The sequence below is a fragment of the Euphorbia lathyris genome, chromosome 10 (genome assembly GCF_963576675.1).
Source record: "Euphorbia lathyris chromosome 10, ddEupLath1.1, whole genome shotgun sequence".
Lineage (NCBI taxonomy): Eukaryota > Viridiplantae > Streptophyta > Magnoliopsida > Malpighiales > Euphorbiaceae > Euphorbia > Euphorbia lathyris.
In genome coordinates, this window is record NC_088919.1 from 63098543 (window position 1) to 63115807 (window position 17265).

Consider the following 17265-nt stretch of genomic DNA (forward strand, 5'->3'; position numbering starts at 1 on the left):
CTGCTGTTCTCCCGTACCAGTCCGATTCCTCAAGGCATTTGCTTCTGACCAATCATTAAATACTGTACAAGTTTGAGCCACTATTTGATATGTTATGCGAATCTTATACTACCAAAGACGGGTATTCCTAACATGCCATAAATTCCAGAGGTGCAGAAAAAAAATGTTTTCACAAATTATTTTGTTATTATAAACTCATAAACTTTTATTTTTTTCATATCATTAATGCATTTGCATGTATGTTTGTTTTTATTTTTATTTTACAATATTGACGTAATTTCTAGGTTCAATGAGTTTGCATTTGAATTTTCAATTTTTTAATGATTAAAAAAATATATCAACATAGTTTCAAAAAAAAAAAAAAAATCAACATCATAATATTGATTATGATCGTCTACGGTTAGACTTGTAATTAAAGAGAATTGACTTTCGAACAACCACCATTTAAATAAGAAAAATAAAATCAAGACCATTAAATTCAAAGTACGAGAACAAAGTATACATACGTGGTTTGTCCGTGGTTTAAAAGTTTATAAATAAAGATTTGTGATATGTTGTATTTATAAAATAAAATATTATAAATTATATTATTAAATTCCTATTATAAACAATGATATTTTTATATTAAAAAAATTATTTTTACATACCGAGAAAACAGTCTTCCCAAAACATAACTCCTCAAATCATAACTATATAAATCATATAGTGAATATTTTACGTTTTTTACTAATTTTATAATTTTATTAAGTAAATTGATATTTAAGTTCATTTTATAAAACTGCAATTCGATTTTGTACCCGTGGTTTATTATTATGTAAATGTAATTTAAATAAAACATAAAAATGATCTTGATTGTCATCAGATTTAACTGTGTAATTTTAAATATTTTATTTTATAAAAAATAACATACCGCATATCGTTATTTATAAAATTTTAAACTACAAACTAGTAAAACCACAAACATTTTTTTCTTATTTTTCAGTTGACTAGGTAGAAAGAGACTCATCTAGATGTATCTAGATTATCTACAATTCCTCATTTCAAGCAGAATTTAGTAGTATTGAATTCTTCGATTACTTTTTTTTTTTTGTCAAAGCATATGTTTTTATTTCATTAAAGAAAAATAAAACAAAGATAAATGAAGGAAAATACTTTAATCTAAATCTAAGACTATAGCCAGATAATAAAATGCATAAAAAATAACCCGCAACCATAAAAACATAATACATAAATTTCATACGTTATGTCGCTATTGAGCCCTAGCTCTTCTTTTGCCGCCAATTGGTTTCGCACCGGAACCATTGGATCGAGGTAGCTCTTGCTCCCCTCTTTCTGTTGCCGCTCCCAAATCCTATCGAGACGCCTTGAATGTTGATGTTGATGTTGAAATTGAAGAAACTCGTCCTATTAATGACTTGTAGGCTAAGGGATTAATTGCCATTGATTGTGTTGACAAGAATAAATTGGAACATATAATTGCATTAACGCGTCAGTTCAAAGATCAATTGGTGTGGTCATCGAAAGATGCTCTCTTCATCAAGTTGTTAGGACGGAACCTAGGGTACATAACCCTAAAAATCTGCGCTTTAGAACTATGGAAACCAAAGGTGAGGTAGATATGTTGGATGTCGGCCATAGGCTTCATGTAGTCAAGTTTAAGAACGTGATAAGTAGAGATCGTGTAATACAAGAAGGTCCATAGATTGTGCAAGGGCACTCTTTCCCTTAATAATATCATTATGATTTGTATCTCTTGGAATTGTTTTGGAGCTGGTGGCAAGGTTTTCTATCATGCCATTCGCCATTTATTGTCTTTGTATAGCCCTCATATGTTAGTTCCGTTGGAGAATCATTTTCCTAGGAATCGTGTTGAGGAGCTTCGGTGTAATCTTTCATTCTCAGAAGTTGAAGTGGTGGAGACAGATGATTTCAGTGGTGGTATATGGTTGTTCTGGTAGAATACAAGTGTGATCCAGAAAAATAGCCAATTTATGCATTGTTCTAACTATATGGATATTGCCACATTTGGGTTGTCTTTTTTTGCCTTTTTTTTGTGTACGTTCGTCCCCAACCTGCAACACTAAACTTTATAAGTGTCTTAGCAGTTCCATAAACTTGTTTATTCCGTAACAACTAAATATAAAAACCATAATACTAACTCTCGATTCTCATCCATCTGATCTCTCAAACTTGTAACACTAATTCTTATAATAGGTTGAAAGGTATGAGAAGATAAAAAATTACATCATTAATAGATAAAGATACATTTTTAGAATTTAGGTTTAATAAGTTTTGTATTTAGTTATTACAGAATAAGCAAGTTTAAAGAGCTGTAAATTTACATTTCCCACCCTCAACCTCAAACATCCCTACATATAGGGTAATATTTTTTTTAAAAAAATCCGCCGACAGCAATGACTATTTATTTTCGCAGATGGTTTGCACCTCTATGAGTGGGACTGCTGGCCACGGAAATTCTTTCCATTCCTCAAGGCAAGGATTGAACCCTAGACCTTTGGTTAAAGGAGGAGGAGTCTTTACCACTCTACCATAACCCAGTGGTTTAATTCAGTTTCAATTTAATATCTATAATTATAATTAACCGAATATTTAATGTATAAATAAAAAAAATTAAAAACTTTATATTAAATCTCTGAAGATATTTAAAAAAACTGTTTTTATCATAAACGATTAGAATTCTTTTTTAAAATTTAATATTGACTAATTATTTTAATATAAATATAAATTAAAAATGGTATATCCAATTGTCCAAACATTATTTAAATAAACGACTAAACAACAAATCCTATTATTTTAATGTATGTACGTTATATAACATTAATATATATAAAATTTTAATTGATGGTAATAATTAATTTTTTAAAAAATAAAAAATTACATTCGAGGGTAATATTGGTTTAACAATAGCGATTTGTATCTTATTTCATTCCACCAATCTAACATGAACCATTTTCTAATACCAATTAATGAGATTATAGGATTGATAATAATCATGTTCAAAATCATAAACATGAATCAAACTACACAATCGCATCAATGGAAACTACTTCGTGGAGACTTCCAAGAAAATCCTCTATACACTAAGAAAGACGAAAAGAAATTAGAGAGTGAAAGTTGAAGTTGGAGGATTGGCTCTGCACCTCTTCCACAGAAAATGAAAATTTTCTATTCTTAGAGAAAAGGAAGGAAGTGATTTATTTTCCTTTAATTAGTTTCCATTGCAATAAAATAAATAGACTGGGTTGGGTCCCATCAAGATGACCCGTCGAAATATCCAACATTAATAGAAATTCTTCTATTACGGATCATATTAGTGGCGGAACTAGAGCCAAATATTTGGGAGTTCAAGGGACAAAATGTAGTAAGAAACACATTTTTTTTTCAAATGGGAATGGACCCCTATAGACTCCCCCGTATTGTATATTATGGTAATCATATTGAAGACTCGGATAAGAGTATGATGAATTATTGAAGAATAAAATGAATGACCCGGGACAGGGGGAGAAGACTGGGATAAGGAACCCTAATAATAGAAAAGAATTTTTCAAATTTCAAAAACTTAGGAAAAAATACTTTTCTATTATTGAGGTTCCTTATTCGAGTCTTCTTCCCCTATCCTGGGTCATTCGTGTTATTCTTCAATAATTCATCATGATCATATTCGAGTCTTCAATATAATTACCATAATATACCTGAAGGGGGAGTCCATGGGGTCCCATTCCCGATTCAAAATCAACGATGAAAAAGTCGATGTAAATTCCCTCATGATGTCAAATTTGTAACAAATTTTGGAAATAACAAAATTACCAGTGGTGTTTTATGTCTAGTGATGAAAATTTCTGTCGGTATATGTATCTGGTAAAAGGGGTCAATAGACCATCGATATATGTATTTATCAAAGGGGTCAACGGACCTTCCATAACCATATAGTTCCACCCCTAGACCTCATGATGCATTATGTATTCCTATACATCTTAATAGCATACAAAAATTGATGATTATATATATTGAGCTTGTACAACAAATAAATAAGAGAAAACAAAAATAGTTTATTGAAGATGATGTGAACAAAATATCAAAAGTTATTCTCCAGTTAACATTACCCTTACTATTTTGTCAAACATTCCATCAAGGAAAGGAAACATGTGTCCGGAACCTGGCAGTTCATGATAACGAATCCAGGGGAGGCGTTGCACGAGGTACCTCTGCAACGTAACAGGGATAGCACCATCTTCATCTCCTTGCCATAGATGAACAAAAGCTTCATCATTTAGAAATGGATTCTCCATATCCATGGGATCAAATTCCCAATTTCCAAATGCAACCGCAATTTCACGGTGAATGGATTCAGCATCTCCTTGTTGTCTTGCATATCCCTGATGAGTTGAGGAGGCACAACTTGTTAAATGTAGTAATCATAAGGAGCATAGGAATGAGAGAAATTTTATTATATGCCTTACACACCACGTCATCCGTGTATTGCACTTATAGGCCCTGTTTGGCAAAGAGCGTTTTGGGATAAAAAGAGCGTTTTTGACCAACTTTAGCGGTTTGACCACTGAAACCGCTGATTGGAGTGTTTGGTGAAGAGAGGTTTGGAAGAGCGTTTTGGGATGAAAACGCTAATTTTGAAAAAGCTCATTTTAGGAGCTTTTTCAATTAGCGTTTTGAGATATTAAAATTAATGGACTTTTTTGACCCCAATAAATAGACTCACTCTTCTCCTGCGTCAAAATTAATGCCTTTATTCGTCTTTTTGCACAAACCGCTATTATCAATCAGCTAATTTTTACCAAACAGGTCTATACAAACAGCTAGTCAAATCAGCTAATGTAATCAGCTAACAGCTAACAGCTAATTCCCAAACAGGACCATAATCTAATGTGATGTTTCATATTAACTAATAAGATATTGAAAAATTAACATTATGTAATTAATTATATCGTTCTTAACAATTTATATAAAATTTAGACACTAAAATATCAACTATGTACAAAATAAATTCTAACTTCAAAATTATAAATCCTAGACTCTAAATATATGACATATCACAAATGACGTTATTCACCCGACGTATTATAAACTTTCTCAATTAATTAAGAAGATTTAAAATCACTACACCAATTTTTCTAAAAATGACCAAGCAGCTAAAGTCATGGAATAGAAGAATAACTTTGTTACAACAGCACAATGTGAATTTCTTTTGGATGGTTCGTGCAGATTAGGTTCACCGTATAAATACATTTTGTAGACTTCCAAATAAATCTTCTATTCATCGAGAAAAACCAAAAGGAATTAGAGACTGAAAATTGGAATTGGAGGATTGCCTATGCATCTCTTCCGCATAGAAAAATAATATTTTCTATTTTTACAAAAAATGAAGTGATTTATTTTGCTTCGATTAATTTCTTTTTTAAATAAAATAAATGCGCCGGACCGGGTCAATCAAACTTTGGATATCAATTTAGTTTTTAGTTCGATGTTTTTTTTACGAAATATATTAAAATAGTACGTGTCAACATTATAAAATTGAAACATTTCCAAAAATCACAAATTATATGTTTGCTACTGTTGGCCCAAAATAAATAAATTTTATTTTCATGTACATAGAAAGCTTATATTTAATTTTAGGGTATAGTTTCTATTTGTCTAAATAAAAGAAATAAAAATGATGAAAAATAATAAAAAATACATTCGTAAACTCTCCTCAAGTACGCGGGGCGTATACCACACATCCGAAGGCGTATCGCTTCAGAGACTCCTTTACGCGGGGCGTGTTTTCCTATACGCCACGCGTAAAGCGCATCAACAAGGTGTTCCAAGATCAGAAACACAAACACGCGGGGCGTTCCTCAAACACGCGGGACGTAACACCTATACGCCACGCGTAAACACCATCAACGAAACGCACAAGGCTCAAGACCTCCAACACGCAGGGCGTGCCCGGACATATGCGGGGCGTGCTATCTCTCTCGGCAGCAGTTGGAAGCAGTCAACAGCAGTTAGTGGAAGTTGAGGAAGTTAAGTTAGTTGATGATGTGGCAAGGTAGTGGTGAGTTAGTGGATAAATAATTATCAAAATACCACTCAATAATTACCAAAACGCCACTCCAAAAAACTATAAATAGACCCCGTTTCCTTCATAAAAAATCACTCAACTCAATACACAAAACCCCCTCTCAAAGCTCCAATGCTTAATTCTTAGTTTTTGCTCTCTAGTTCTTAGTTCTTAAGTTCTTTTGTTCTTAGTTCTTCAAGTTCTTCTTTTGTTCTTCATTTTTCTTAGCTTCAATTCCTTCTTTAGCTCTCCTTTAGCCTTAATTCAAGTTCCAATAGCCTCTCTTCAAGTTTTTTCGATTCAATTTGGTATTGCTAAGCTGTTACTCTGCTCAATTTTTAATTAGAATTCCATTTCCAAAGTAATTTTCCAGATTCGTCCAATTATTTTCAAAGCCCGGTTTCGTCCATTTAACTTCATTTTTTGCCTTCGATCCCTTCAACAAAGTTGTTCCTGACGCTCTGAAATTAAATTTAGCATTTTGATTCACTCAATTCCGTGTCCAGAATCTCCATTTACAAGCTGATCTTTGCACCCCAAATCGTTTTAGACATTCTGTTTCCAGAATTTTCCAGATTCGTCCAGTTATTTTCAACTCCCAATTTCGTCTACTTAGAGTCCGTTTTAGCCTTCGATCCCTTATAGAAGTTTGTTCCTGACCTCCCGAAGTTCCATTTACACTATTTAATTACCCAATTCCGAATTCTCAAACATCCAAACGAGCCTACCGAAGTTGAAGGTTAAATCTGCCCCATTTGCCTACCGCGCGTTTTAACATTGCTAAGACTATATACCATACGGGCCCGACCGGCTGCAGCTCTCCGAGGACCTCGCACCAACGCCGAAATTCAACATCAATCCGAGATAGCTATTGTGGCTCCGAGTTTGTTGTTGAATTCCAATTTTAGTTTAATTGCATCTCAATTCTTTGTATTGATTTGTCTTTTACTAATTCAATTGATTGTCTATATGTTTAATATAGAAATTTTTCAGTTGTAATTCATTATTCAATTTCATGTATTCAAACACTTATTCAATCAATAAAATACCAATTTTCCCAAAATCTCGTGTCAATTTCGCACTTTAATTTCCTTTATTTTTCCGTCTTCAATTTATACGCTTAGCTTAAATAAAAACAATTTATCTCGCAAAGTTTCTATAACGGCGCGAGAGACCCAAGAGGGACTTTTTCAATCCTTGCGTCCCTCGCCAATCGCTTCGATTTAGGATTCATGTTTTCGGCGCACAATTTCACAAACGTAACCGTTTTTTATAATTGAGGAATAATTCCTCTGGCACGCCCGCACCCTAACCACACGTGACAAGATTGAGAATTAGCATATTTCGAAAATATCGCTAACAGCTACCATATTACTTTTAGACTAATTTGTTGACAAAAACCATCTCGAGTCCTCTTATCATTTTGGTTATGGTGGATTAAACATTTGATCTTTTATTTTCATTATATTAAGTTTATAATAATTAGAAAAATCAATTTTAAATATAAAATTCAGTTAACAAAATTTTATTTATTTCATCTATGTTCGACATTTGCATTTTCTTAATAATTTGTAAGTAATTTTTTTATATGTGATGTAACTTTTAAAGAAAATGTAAAACTTTATTTTAAACATTAAAGAATACAATTTGAGACTCAAATGAGTAATGAATTTGATATTTACAACTAACTAATTTAATAAATAAAAACTTAATGTGATAAAAAAAAAAGATCAAGCATCTAATGTGCTGAAATAAAAAAGGAAAGAGTGTGGTGAACGCCTTGACCTAGTGGTTGATTGACTACATATGACTGAGAAAGTTATGGGTTCGAATCATATAGAGTAAGATTTTTTCTTTATGACTGAGGAAGTCATGAGTTCGAATCACATGCAGTGTTTCTTTAGCATTTAATATAAGTGCAATTGCGCTAAAGAAAATAAAAGAAAGGGAATACAAATAGAACTCTCTATCGAGCGAACCATTTGGGCCCTTGTAACCCGCTTGCAAGATATGGAGTTTACCTAGAAACGTTAAAAACTTAGATTGAATATTTCATTTTTAGTGGTATATATCTATAAATATTCTGTATTTTTAACCTAGGTTTGTAAAAAAGACCTAGAATAAATTTTTATATTTTAAGCGATATGCTATAAATTTAGCAACTCCGCCTGTGAGGGTCACTTGGTGGCCTTTATAGCCGGTCCCAAGCCCGGACAAAGGAGGAGGGTTGCGGTAGGTTTGTGGCGACCAGCGTAAAACTTAGCCACATCTTATGACATGAACCATACTATAAATATCGTTGGGGCGTTCCCTACTCAGCGACGCGCTGCACTTCCTAGACCCGGGTGTAGTGATAAATGTGCAAGGGTTGCTAGATCGTCGCCCCGAAGCGGCGCGCCACCCTAGGACCCGGGGGTGGTGTCAAATATGCAAGGGTTGCGGGTAAATAAGCTAGTCCACGGTAATGGTAGGGGTAGGGGTAAGGGTAGTAGGTTACTCTTTGGGACATGGAACATAGGTTCTTTGACAGGAAGATTAGCTGAAATTGTAGATGTTATGAAGAGGAGGAGAATAAATATAATGTGCCTACAAGAAACCAAATGGGTTGGAGCCAAGGCTAGAGAGATAGCTCGTTGGGGTTATAAGCTTTGGTACTCAGGAAAGGATAAGGGTAGAAATGGAGTAGGTATTCTTATTGATAGGGAGTATATTGATGATGTAGTAGCGGTGTCTAGGAAGAGTGATAGAATTATGAGTGTTAAGCTAGTGATAGGGGATAAGGTTGTGAATGTCATTAGTGCATATGCGCCACAAATAGGATTAGATGTCTCTATAAGACAAGCTTTTTGGGAGGACTTAGAGGAAGTGGTGCAACAGGTTCCTAGGGATGAAAAAATGATACTGGGGGGTGATCTCAATGGACACGTGGGTTCTAGGCGAGATGGGTTTGAGAGTGTTCATGGAGGGTATGGTTTTGGAGATAAGAATGAAGCAGGAAATGATATTTTAGAATTCGCATCAGCCTATGACTTGAGTATCATGAACACATGGTTTATGAAGAGAACATCCCACTTAGTGACTTATCGGAGTGGCGGTAATGCGAGCCAAATTGACTTCTTCTTAGTAAGGAGTTCTTGGAGAAAGAGTTATATTGATTGTAAGGTGATCCCTGGTGAGAGTATGACAACCCAACATAGAGTAGTGGTGCTTGATTTTCGAAGTAGGAAATGTATAACAAAAAAAACACCACAAGTAGAGACTAAGATTAAGTGGTGGAAATTGCAAGGGGAGAATCAATAAAAATTTGTGGATGAGATGACCAAAAAAGATGTTTAGACTTGTAATATGGATTTAGATATAGATTCGATATGGACTAAGATGGATCATAGTATAAGGAAAGTAGCGAAGGAAGTTCTAGGGGAATCTAAAGGTAGCATGCCACCGGGTAAGGACACATTTTGGTGGACAGAAGAAGTACGACAAGCAGTAAAGAGTAAGCGAGAATCCTATAAAATATTGGGGAAATGTAGGAGTGATGAGAACTACGAAAAATACAAAGAGGCTAAAAGGGAAGTAAAGAAGGTCATACGAGATGCCAGAGCAAAGGTGAATCGAGATCTGTATACATGATTGGATACGAAAGAAGGGGGAAAGATACATATATAGAATTGCTCGGATGAGAGATAGGAAGACGCGAGATCTCGAAAAAGTTAAATGTGTGAAGGATGTGGACCAGAAAGTCCTAGTTGGAATAAGGATATCAAGGAACGATGGAGGTCCTATTTTGATGAATTATTTAATGGAGATCGTAGTCAAGATGTTGGAGATATAAGTATCCATCACGATATGATAAATCATGAATGCCTGCGGAGAATTCAAAAGGGTGAAGTCAAAATGGCATTAAGTAAGATGAAGTTGAAGAAAGCAGTAGGACCTGATGGCATCCCTATTGAGATTTGGAGATGTTTGGGAGAAAGAGGAATCGAATGGTTGACGACGTTCTTCAATAAAATTTGGAGAAACAATATGATGCCATCAGAATGGAGGAAAAGTATCTTAATCCCTTTGTATAAGAACAAAGGCGATGTCCAAGATTGTGCCAACTTTCGGGGAGTCAAACTAATGAGTCACACTATGAAACTTTGGGAGCGAGTGATCGAACAAAGGCTAAGGAGGACGGTGAAGATCTCGGAAAACCAGTTTGGCTTTATGTCAGGAAGATCAACTATGGAAGCTATCCATCTAATGAGACCATTAATGGAGCACTATCGAAATAAGAAGAAAGACTTGCATATGGTTTTCATTGACTTGGAGAAAGCATATGATAAGGTACCAAGGAAAGTACTTTGGCGGGCCTTGATAAGGAAAGGCGTTTCGCGGAAATATATTGACATCATAAAGGACATGTATGAGGGAGCATGCACGAGTGTACGTACTAGTGTTGGGAAGACTGAAGAGTTTCCTATTACGATTGGAGTGCATCAAGATTCCGCACTAAGCCCATTTCTTTTTGCCATCGTTATGGATGAACTAACAAGTTCACTTCAAGATGGCATACCATGGTGCATGCTGTTTGCAGATGATATTGTGTTGGTTGATGAGACAAAAGAAGGAGTGGAGAGGAAGTTGGAACTATGGAGACAAACTCTAAAATCTAGAGGCTTTAAGTTGAGCCGAAGTAAGACAGAATATTTGGAGTGTAAGTTTAGCGGCCATAGGAGTAGGGAGGCAGGGACAATCACCCTAGATGGGAGAGTTGTTCAGGCCTCAGATTGCTTCCAGTATTTATGATCTATTATCCAAACGGATGGAGAAGTAGATGGAGATGTTGCTCATAGGATTAAAGCTGGTTGGTCGAAGTGGAAGAGTGCTACGAGTTTCCTTTGTGATCCCAGCATGCCTAATAGATTGAACGGAAAATTCTATCGGACGGCAATTAGACCAGCATTGTTATATGGTACGGAGTGTTGGGCAGTGAAACACTGCCACATCCATAAGATGTCGGTGGCGGAGATGCGTATGTTGAGATGGATGTGTGATCATACGAGAAAGGATCGGGTGAGTAATGAAATAATCAGGACAAAAGTAGGGGTCACATCTATTGAGAATAAAATGAGAGAAAACCGACTAAGGTGGTTTGACCATGTGAGACGTAGAGCGCTTGATGCGCCGGTTAGGAGAACCAAAGAGTGGCAAAGGGATGTAGTGGTGAGGGGTAGGGAAGACCTAAGCAAACTTGGAGGAGGGTGATCGAGAGTGATATGAGTTTACTGGGAATTGAGGAAAATATGGTAGTGGATAGGACGGAGTGGAGGGGGCGAATTTGTGTCGCTGACACACTTGATTTCACAGTTTTATATGATGGTTCATGTTAGATGACCCCGAATCATTTCGGGACTAAGGCTTTGTTGTTATTGTTGTATGCTATAAATTTAGCATTATGATTTTTGAAGAATAGCGAATATAACTTCTATGCAGAAAATAATGCATTTTTAAACCTAACGTTTACCCGTTGGTGCAATTTTAACCTAGTTGATGAAAAATGAATTTTTTTCATTGACATAAAATATGAAATTTCAAATAATATTGAGTGACCAGAACAGTGGAGGTTGGAGCAAGCCCAACACATGAAATTACACATGAAAAAAATCTAAATTTCGTCAATTAAGCCACTTTGCACTATTTTGTGTGTGGTTGCTAACTACTCCCACCTAGAACTGTCCATGAGCCGGGCTCGGGTTAAACTGGTCGGGCTTTTATGTAAAAATACTCAGTCCAAGCCCAGTCCAGCCACTATTAATTAAGGTGAGCTCGGGCCGGACTCAGGTTTAAAAATCAAATTCTAAGCCCAATCTATATAAACCCATCTAAAAATATATACATAATTTCTAATTATAAAAAATAAAAATTATACTTAAAAGTATATATTTAATATTTAAATTTATTATTTAATTTTAATAGCCCGACCCGTACTATTTTTATCAATCTCAAACCCGTCCAAAAAATAGGCGGGCTTTAGCGGGCCTATGCTTAAGATCAATTTTCATTGTCCAATCCCGGTCTAAGGGAAATGGGTCTAGACGGGCCGGATGGGTACCCGGACCCGTGGACAAGTCTACTCCCACCTAATAACCTTAAACTTTATCCCTTTTTGAAAATACATATAAAGGTAAACAATTTATTAGTCCATATTTTTTTTTAGATATTACACTAGTGAGTCCATGTCTTTTTAAAAATAATTATATAGTCCCTATATTATTGTAGCCTAAGGCGGGTCCAATATACATATCATGTAGTTGAAACGAATCTTCTTTATTGGATGATTAGTCATTAAATCAGATTGGTAATTAGGTCAGAGGATTAATTGATTCAACCGGTTGATTTGAATTGATTAAACCAGATGACATCATATATATATATATATATATATATATATATATATATATATATATATATATATAAACTTAATTTATATTATAAAATTTACTAGACTTTTAAATTTTATTTTATTTATATTATTTAGAATTTAAATATGAGTAATCTTTATTTATATTTCAAAGATAAAATAACTTTTTAATAATATTTATCGGAATATATAAAAAATAAATACTAAATAATATTTTTAATTTTTAATATTTAAGTATTAATATAATATATAAATTTATATTGTTGTTATTAGTCAAATATAGAAAAATAGAATAGTGGTAAGACACGTCAAATCATTTCAGTGCGGTTTGGCCATATAAAAGACCAACACCAACCAGACCTGAGACTTGATTGGTTTGCGGTCAAATGATCAATCTGGTCCGGTTTTCAAAACATTGTTAAATACAGTGCAAGGTAATACTACATATGTCTAGTGCATCATGTTACATGTGCTCGCCTCAATTCATAAAATATTAATTAACTATATAGTTTTTAGTTATTTATTTATATAAAATTTCTAGATCGTAAATTTTATGAACTAAACTCTAGCCTCTAAAATATATAATATGACATCAAATTATTTGTGCATTGTACGTGCTGAGCTGAGCATATATTATATAAGGGCAAAGAGAAGATTACCGTATTTGAGAGATCAAGGAAATGTGCAATCTCTTTATCTTGTTGGGAAAGAACAAGGGTGTTAGCTATAATAGAAAGACCAGGGAACCACGTTTGAGTATTCCACCAATAAGATAGCCAAGGAGCATAATGGATAACCAAAAACGCCCAACGGTCTCGTGCCATCATTTGGCTCCAGGCTTCGGTCGATAAACTAGCAGGAAAACTAGGCCACCAGTAGTTGATTGTGGGAGTTAATAACGCTACCCCTGCTAACCTGTTTAATGCGTACAAAAAAAACGGTCGAAAATCCACCAATTCGTTGTAAACAATAAGAAACAACATTTCGTATAGTTGAGCTAAATTATACCTGTGAGGAATGTACTTAAGACAGCTCCAACTCAACCCACCACCTATCGAATACCCAATTATGTAAAACTTAGGTCCAAGTTTTAATTGATCTGCAAGCTCTTCGATATCTGAAGTTAAACTTTTCAATATTCGACTTGGATGAGGATCACTCTTTCCATGACCCGGTCTGTCAAAGTTCACAATATAGATTCTTAATTCTTCAATAAGTTTCTGCAACAAACCCACCATTGGATCAAGTGATACCCATAAAATTCAGTGGCAAAACTAGAATTAAATTTTATATATATGCTAAATTTTACAATATTTGATAGATAGATACTTCAGTTTCACATGTTAATGGATGAAAATATGTTAAAAGTAACAATTCTTTTTTTCAAATGGATAGTTTGGTCTTAGATTCTATCCACTGATATCGAATATTGAATAATTTTTTTTACCAAAAACTATACATTTAGTACCTGTGAAAGGTGACTGTCAACAACAGGATCATGCCTACAAGAACCAAAAGGATAGAGAAAGATGATTTTATATTTGGCTGTATCTTTTGATATACCACGTTCTTTATAGGCTAGATGTCTCCCATCTTTGAGCTTTATTCGTGGTCCTGTAATAGTCGGACCACTTGGAGAGCCAGGTAGCTTGTTTGGAGGAGGTTGTATCGATTGATAACCCCATGCCAAAATCCCCACAGTGAAAACCAATAACACTTTAGAAAAGATCCCTGAAAATATCATGCTCAAAGTTAACACAGATTCTAGAGATTAAGAGACATAAGGTGATTTTGGAGAAAAAAAAAGTAATAAAAAAGCAAGATAAAAATATTTGTGTATGTTTGATTCTGCTTTTGTTCCTTTTATAATTTTATTCTAAAAAGTAGATGTAAATTGATCTGATTAAGGGGTGTTTGGTTGCTTATTTTCATGCTCTTATTTGCCTTTTCACTTCAAAATGCAGATTTTTAGGTGTTTGGTTAGTGACCTCATGTTTGCCTTGTACACCTGAAAAGTAGCATTTTACAAAAGCAGAGAATCCATGCTTTTTGAAAAGCAGCTTTTTTTCAACAGCAAACCGTAACAGTAGGTAAAACAAACGGACTCCAAGATTAGAAAACAGTTAGATATATTCTACCAAAAAAGAAAAGAAAACAGTTAGATATTTATTTCATAAGAAAAATTAGTTAATATTTGTAAGCTATCAATAATATCAAACATAAAAAAAATTAAATAACATCACACTAGTAGTGTAGTGTATTATATAATTAGTGTGCCTTCTATGCTTATTTTGTTTTTGACAAAGTAAGCTTTACTTTGTTTTTTCTACTATTGGATGAGCTTATTTTGTCAAAGTTCATCACCATTCAATGGTGAAAAAACAAAGTAAGGCTTACTTTGTCAAAAACAAAGTAAGCATAGCCTAACCCCTATTCTCTCATATTCTATTCCTATGAAAAAATTGCGTTTTCGTGTTTTTCACATTTGTTCACGTTTTTTCGTGTTTTAAGTTTTGCAACGTTTTTGCATCACGTTTTGTGTGTTTTCATATTTTTCGCATCTTTTATGTTTTCCCCTTTTTTCCATTTTTCGCATCTTTTATGTTTTCCCTTTTTTTCCATTTTTCACGTTTGTTCAGGATATAAATTATGGATTTGTCAAAATTTACAGGATCTGAGAAATTAGATTGAGGGTAATTTTGGAAATGAACGTTGATATTAATTAGAAATAGTTATTCCTAGATTGAATCAAAGAATCTATATTCCTTCATTTATGGAATACACATTCCTCAGAATAACTATTTCAAAAAAAATAGCTATTTAAAAAAAAAAAAAAATCGAACCAAATGTTTGAATAGGAACTTCTCAAAAATATCTATTCTATTCCCTCCATGTTTCCATGAACTGAACGAGCCTAAGATATAAAGATATAGAATTGGAAATTACATTTGCATTGCAGATTTCAGTAACTAAAACCCATAAAATCAAAGAAAATAAGAAATAAGCAGACCTGAATTGGTAGATATGTTCTTGTTGAGTCCGCCTGCCATTGTTGGCTACAGAAAAGGAAATTCAGAATCCCTTTCCCAACTAATAACTTTTATAATAGAGACTGCGGGGACAACCAAGGGACAGTCACATCAACTAAACTAACAATTAGGTTGTGATTTTCTTCGGTCACCATTAGATCCAAACTTATTAAAATCAAAACATGACTTAGATTTATGACTGGCCAAATTCACTTGGTCAGTCACTGACCAGGTGAAAACCATCGAACTAACAATATATTTATATTCAATGGATAAAGTACAAAAAAAATACTCATAACGTTGACGGTTAGTCACGGGTAATTTCACATTTATCGTTTAGAATAGTGCAATTTTATCTCTAATGTTGGATCAATTATAGAAATAATTCATCAAACTGTCTTTCCGGTCATGAATCGTGTCATCTAAATTTCAGATGTGCGTTATTATGTCACTTATTAGTAACATGTGACAAACATATGAATAGACGTAGAAAAAAATTATAACTTTATTATGTATTTTATATGGGTTAGCCAAAAAAATCTAACTATTTTTCCGAATTTAAAAATATTAATTTCCAATTCTATTATTAAATCACAAATAAAAAAGTGAATTTTTTTTAGAAATATGCAACTGATGCAAACTAAGGAACAAAATATGTGTTTTATAATGATGTTTAAAATTGACCAAACTTACATGTTTTAGAGGTAAAATTGCACAATTCTAGACGTTAGGGGTAAAAATGTTCATTACTATCAAGGTTATCAGTATATTTGCACCTTGTCCCTCTTACATATGTAAATAATAATATTTAGTTTTTGGCTTAACACCTCCGTCCTCCTCTAAACTTGTCTCATTTTGTCACTTAGCCCTGTCTACTTAGTAGTCAACCTATTAGCCCTCTCAACTCAAAAAGTGTCATATATTTGGCCCATTTTGTGTCTACATGGCATTGAGTATACCTCCCAAGACACCTTCTGCATCCATTCCAATACACTTTCTATATCTTAATATGAATTCTTATTTCATTGCTTGGAAACAGGCATAAAAACCTAAAGAGCACGAAGTGTTACATTTAATGAGTTGATGGGGCTAATATGATGTACAATATAAGTTGAGGGGGCTAATCAATGCCATATAGGCACATAATGGGACACTAAGGGTCCATTTGGTACGTTGTAATGCAATATAATGTAATCAATGTTGTAATGTAATCAAATGTGTAATGGAATGAAATAGAATCATAATTACATTATCATATTTGGTTGGCAAATTTTAATAAAATTGATGAAATATAATTATTATTACAATATGTATGTTTATGTTAGTTAAATATAATTTTCATGTTTTTTTTACGTTTTTACATTTTGTTCAATTTCTTTTTCCATTTTTCGTTGTTTTTTTCATTTTTTTCCGTTTTTTTCATTTTCGCATTTTTTTTTGCGTTTTTCTCGTTTTCGTGTTTTTCGTATTATTTTTTTCATTTTTATGTTTTTTTTGCGTTTTTTTGTTTTTTTGCATTTTTTTCTCGTTTTCTCGTTTTCGTGTTTTTCATGTTTTTTTCGTTTTTATGTTTTTTTCGCTTTTTCCCATTTTTTGCATTTATTTCTCGTTTTCGGTTCTTTTACTTTTTCGCATTTTTCTCGGTTTACTATTTTACCGTTTTCGTGTTTTTCATATTTTTCGTGTTTTTATGTTTTTTTGCATTTTTTGCATTTTTTATCGTTTTACCGTTTTCGTGTTTTTCATATTTT

The 17265-nt window shown here is 33.6% G+C and overlaps 1 protein-coding gene across 1 annotated transcript; it reads right to left on the minus strand.

The window, feature by feature from the left end:
* Positions 1-3999: 3999 nt before the first annotated feature.
* Positions 4000-15551, minus strand: LOC136209568 (uncharacterized). The gene is made up of 5 exons (XM_066001064.1): positions 15496-15551; positions 13954-14216; positions 13494-13705; positions 13145-13400; positions 4000-4397 (listed from the first exon to the last, which is right to left on the minus strand). Exons 1-5 carry the CDS (start codon positions 15533-15535, stop codon positions 4104-4106), a joined length of 1065 nt encoding a protein of 354 aa, XP_065857136.1. The 5' UTR covers positions 15536-15551; the 3' UTR covers positions 4000-4103.
* Between the last annotated feature and the right edge of the window lie 1714 nt (positions 15552-17265).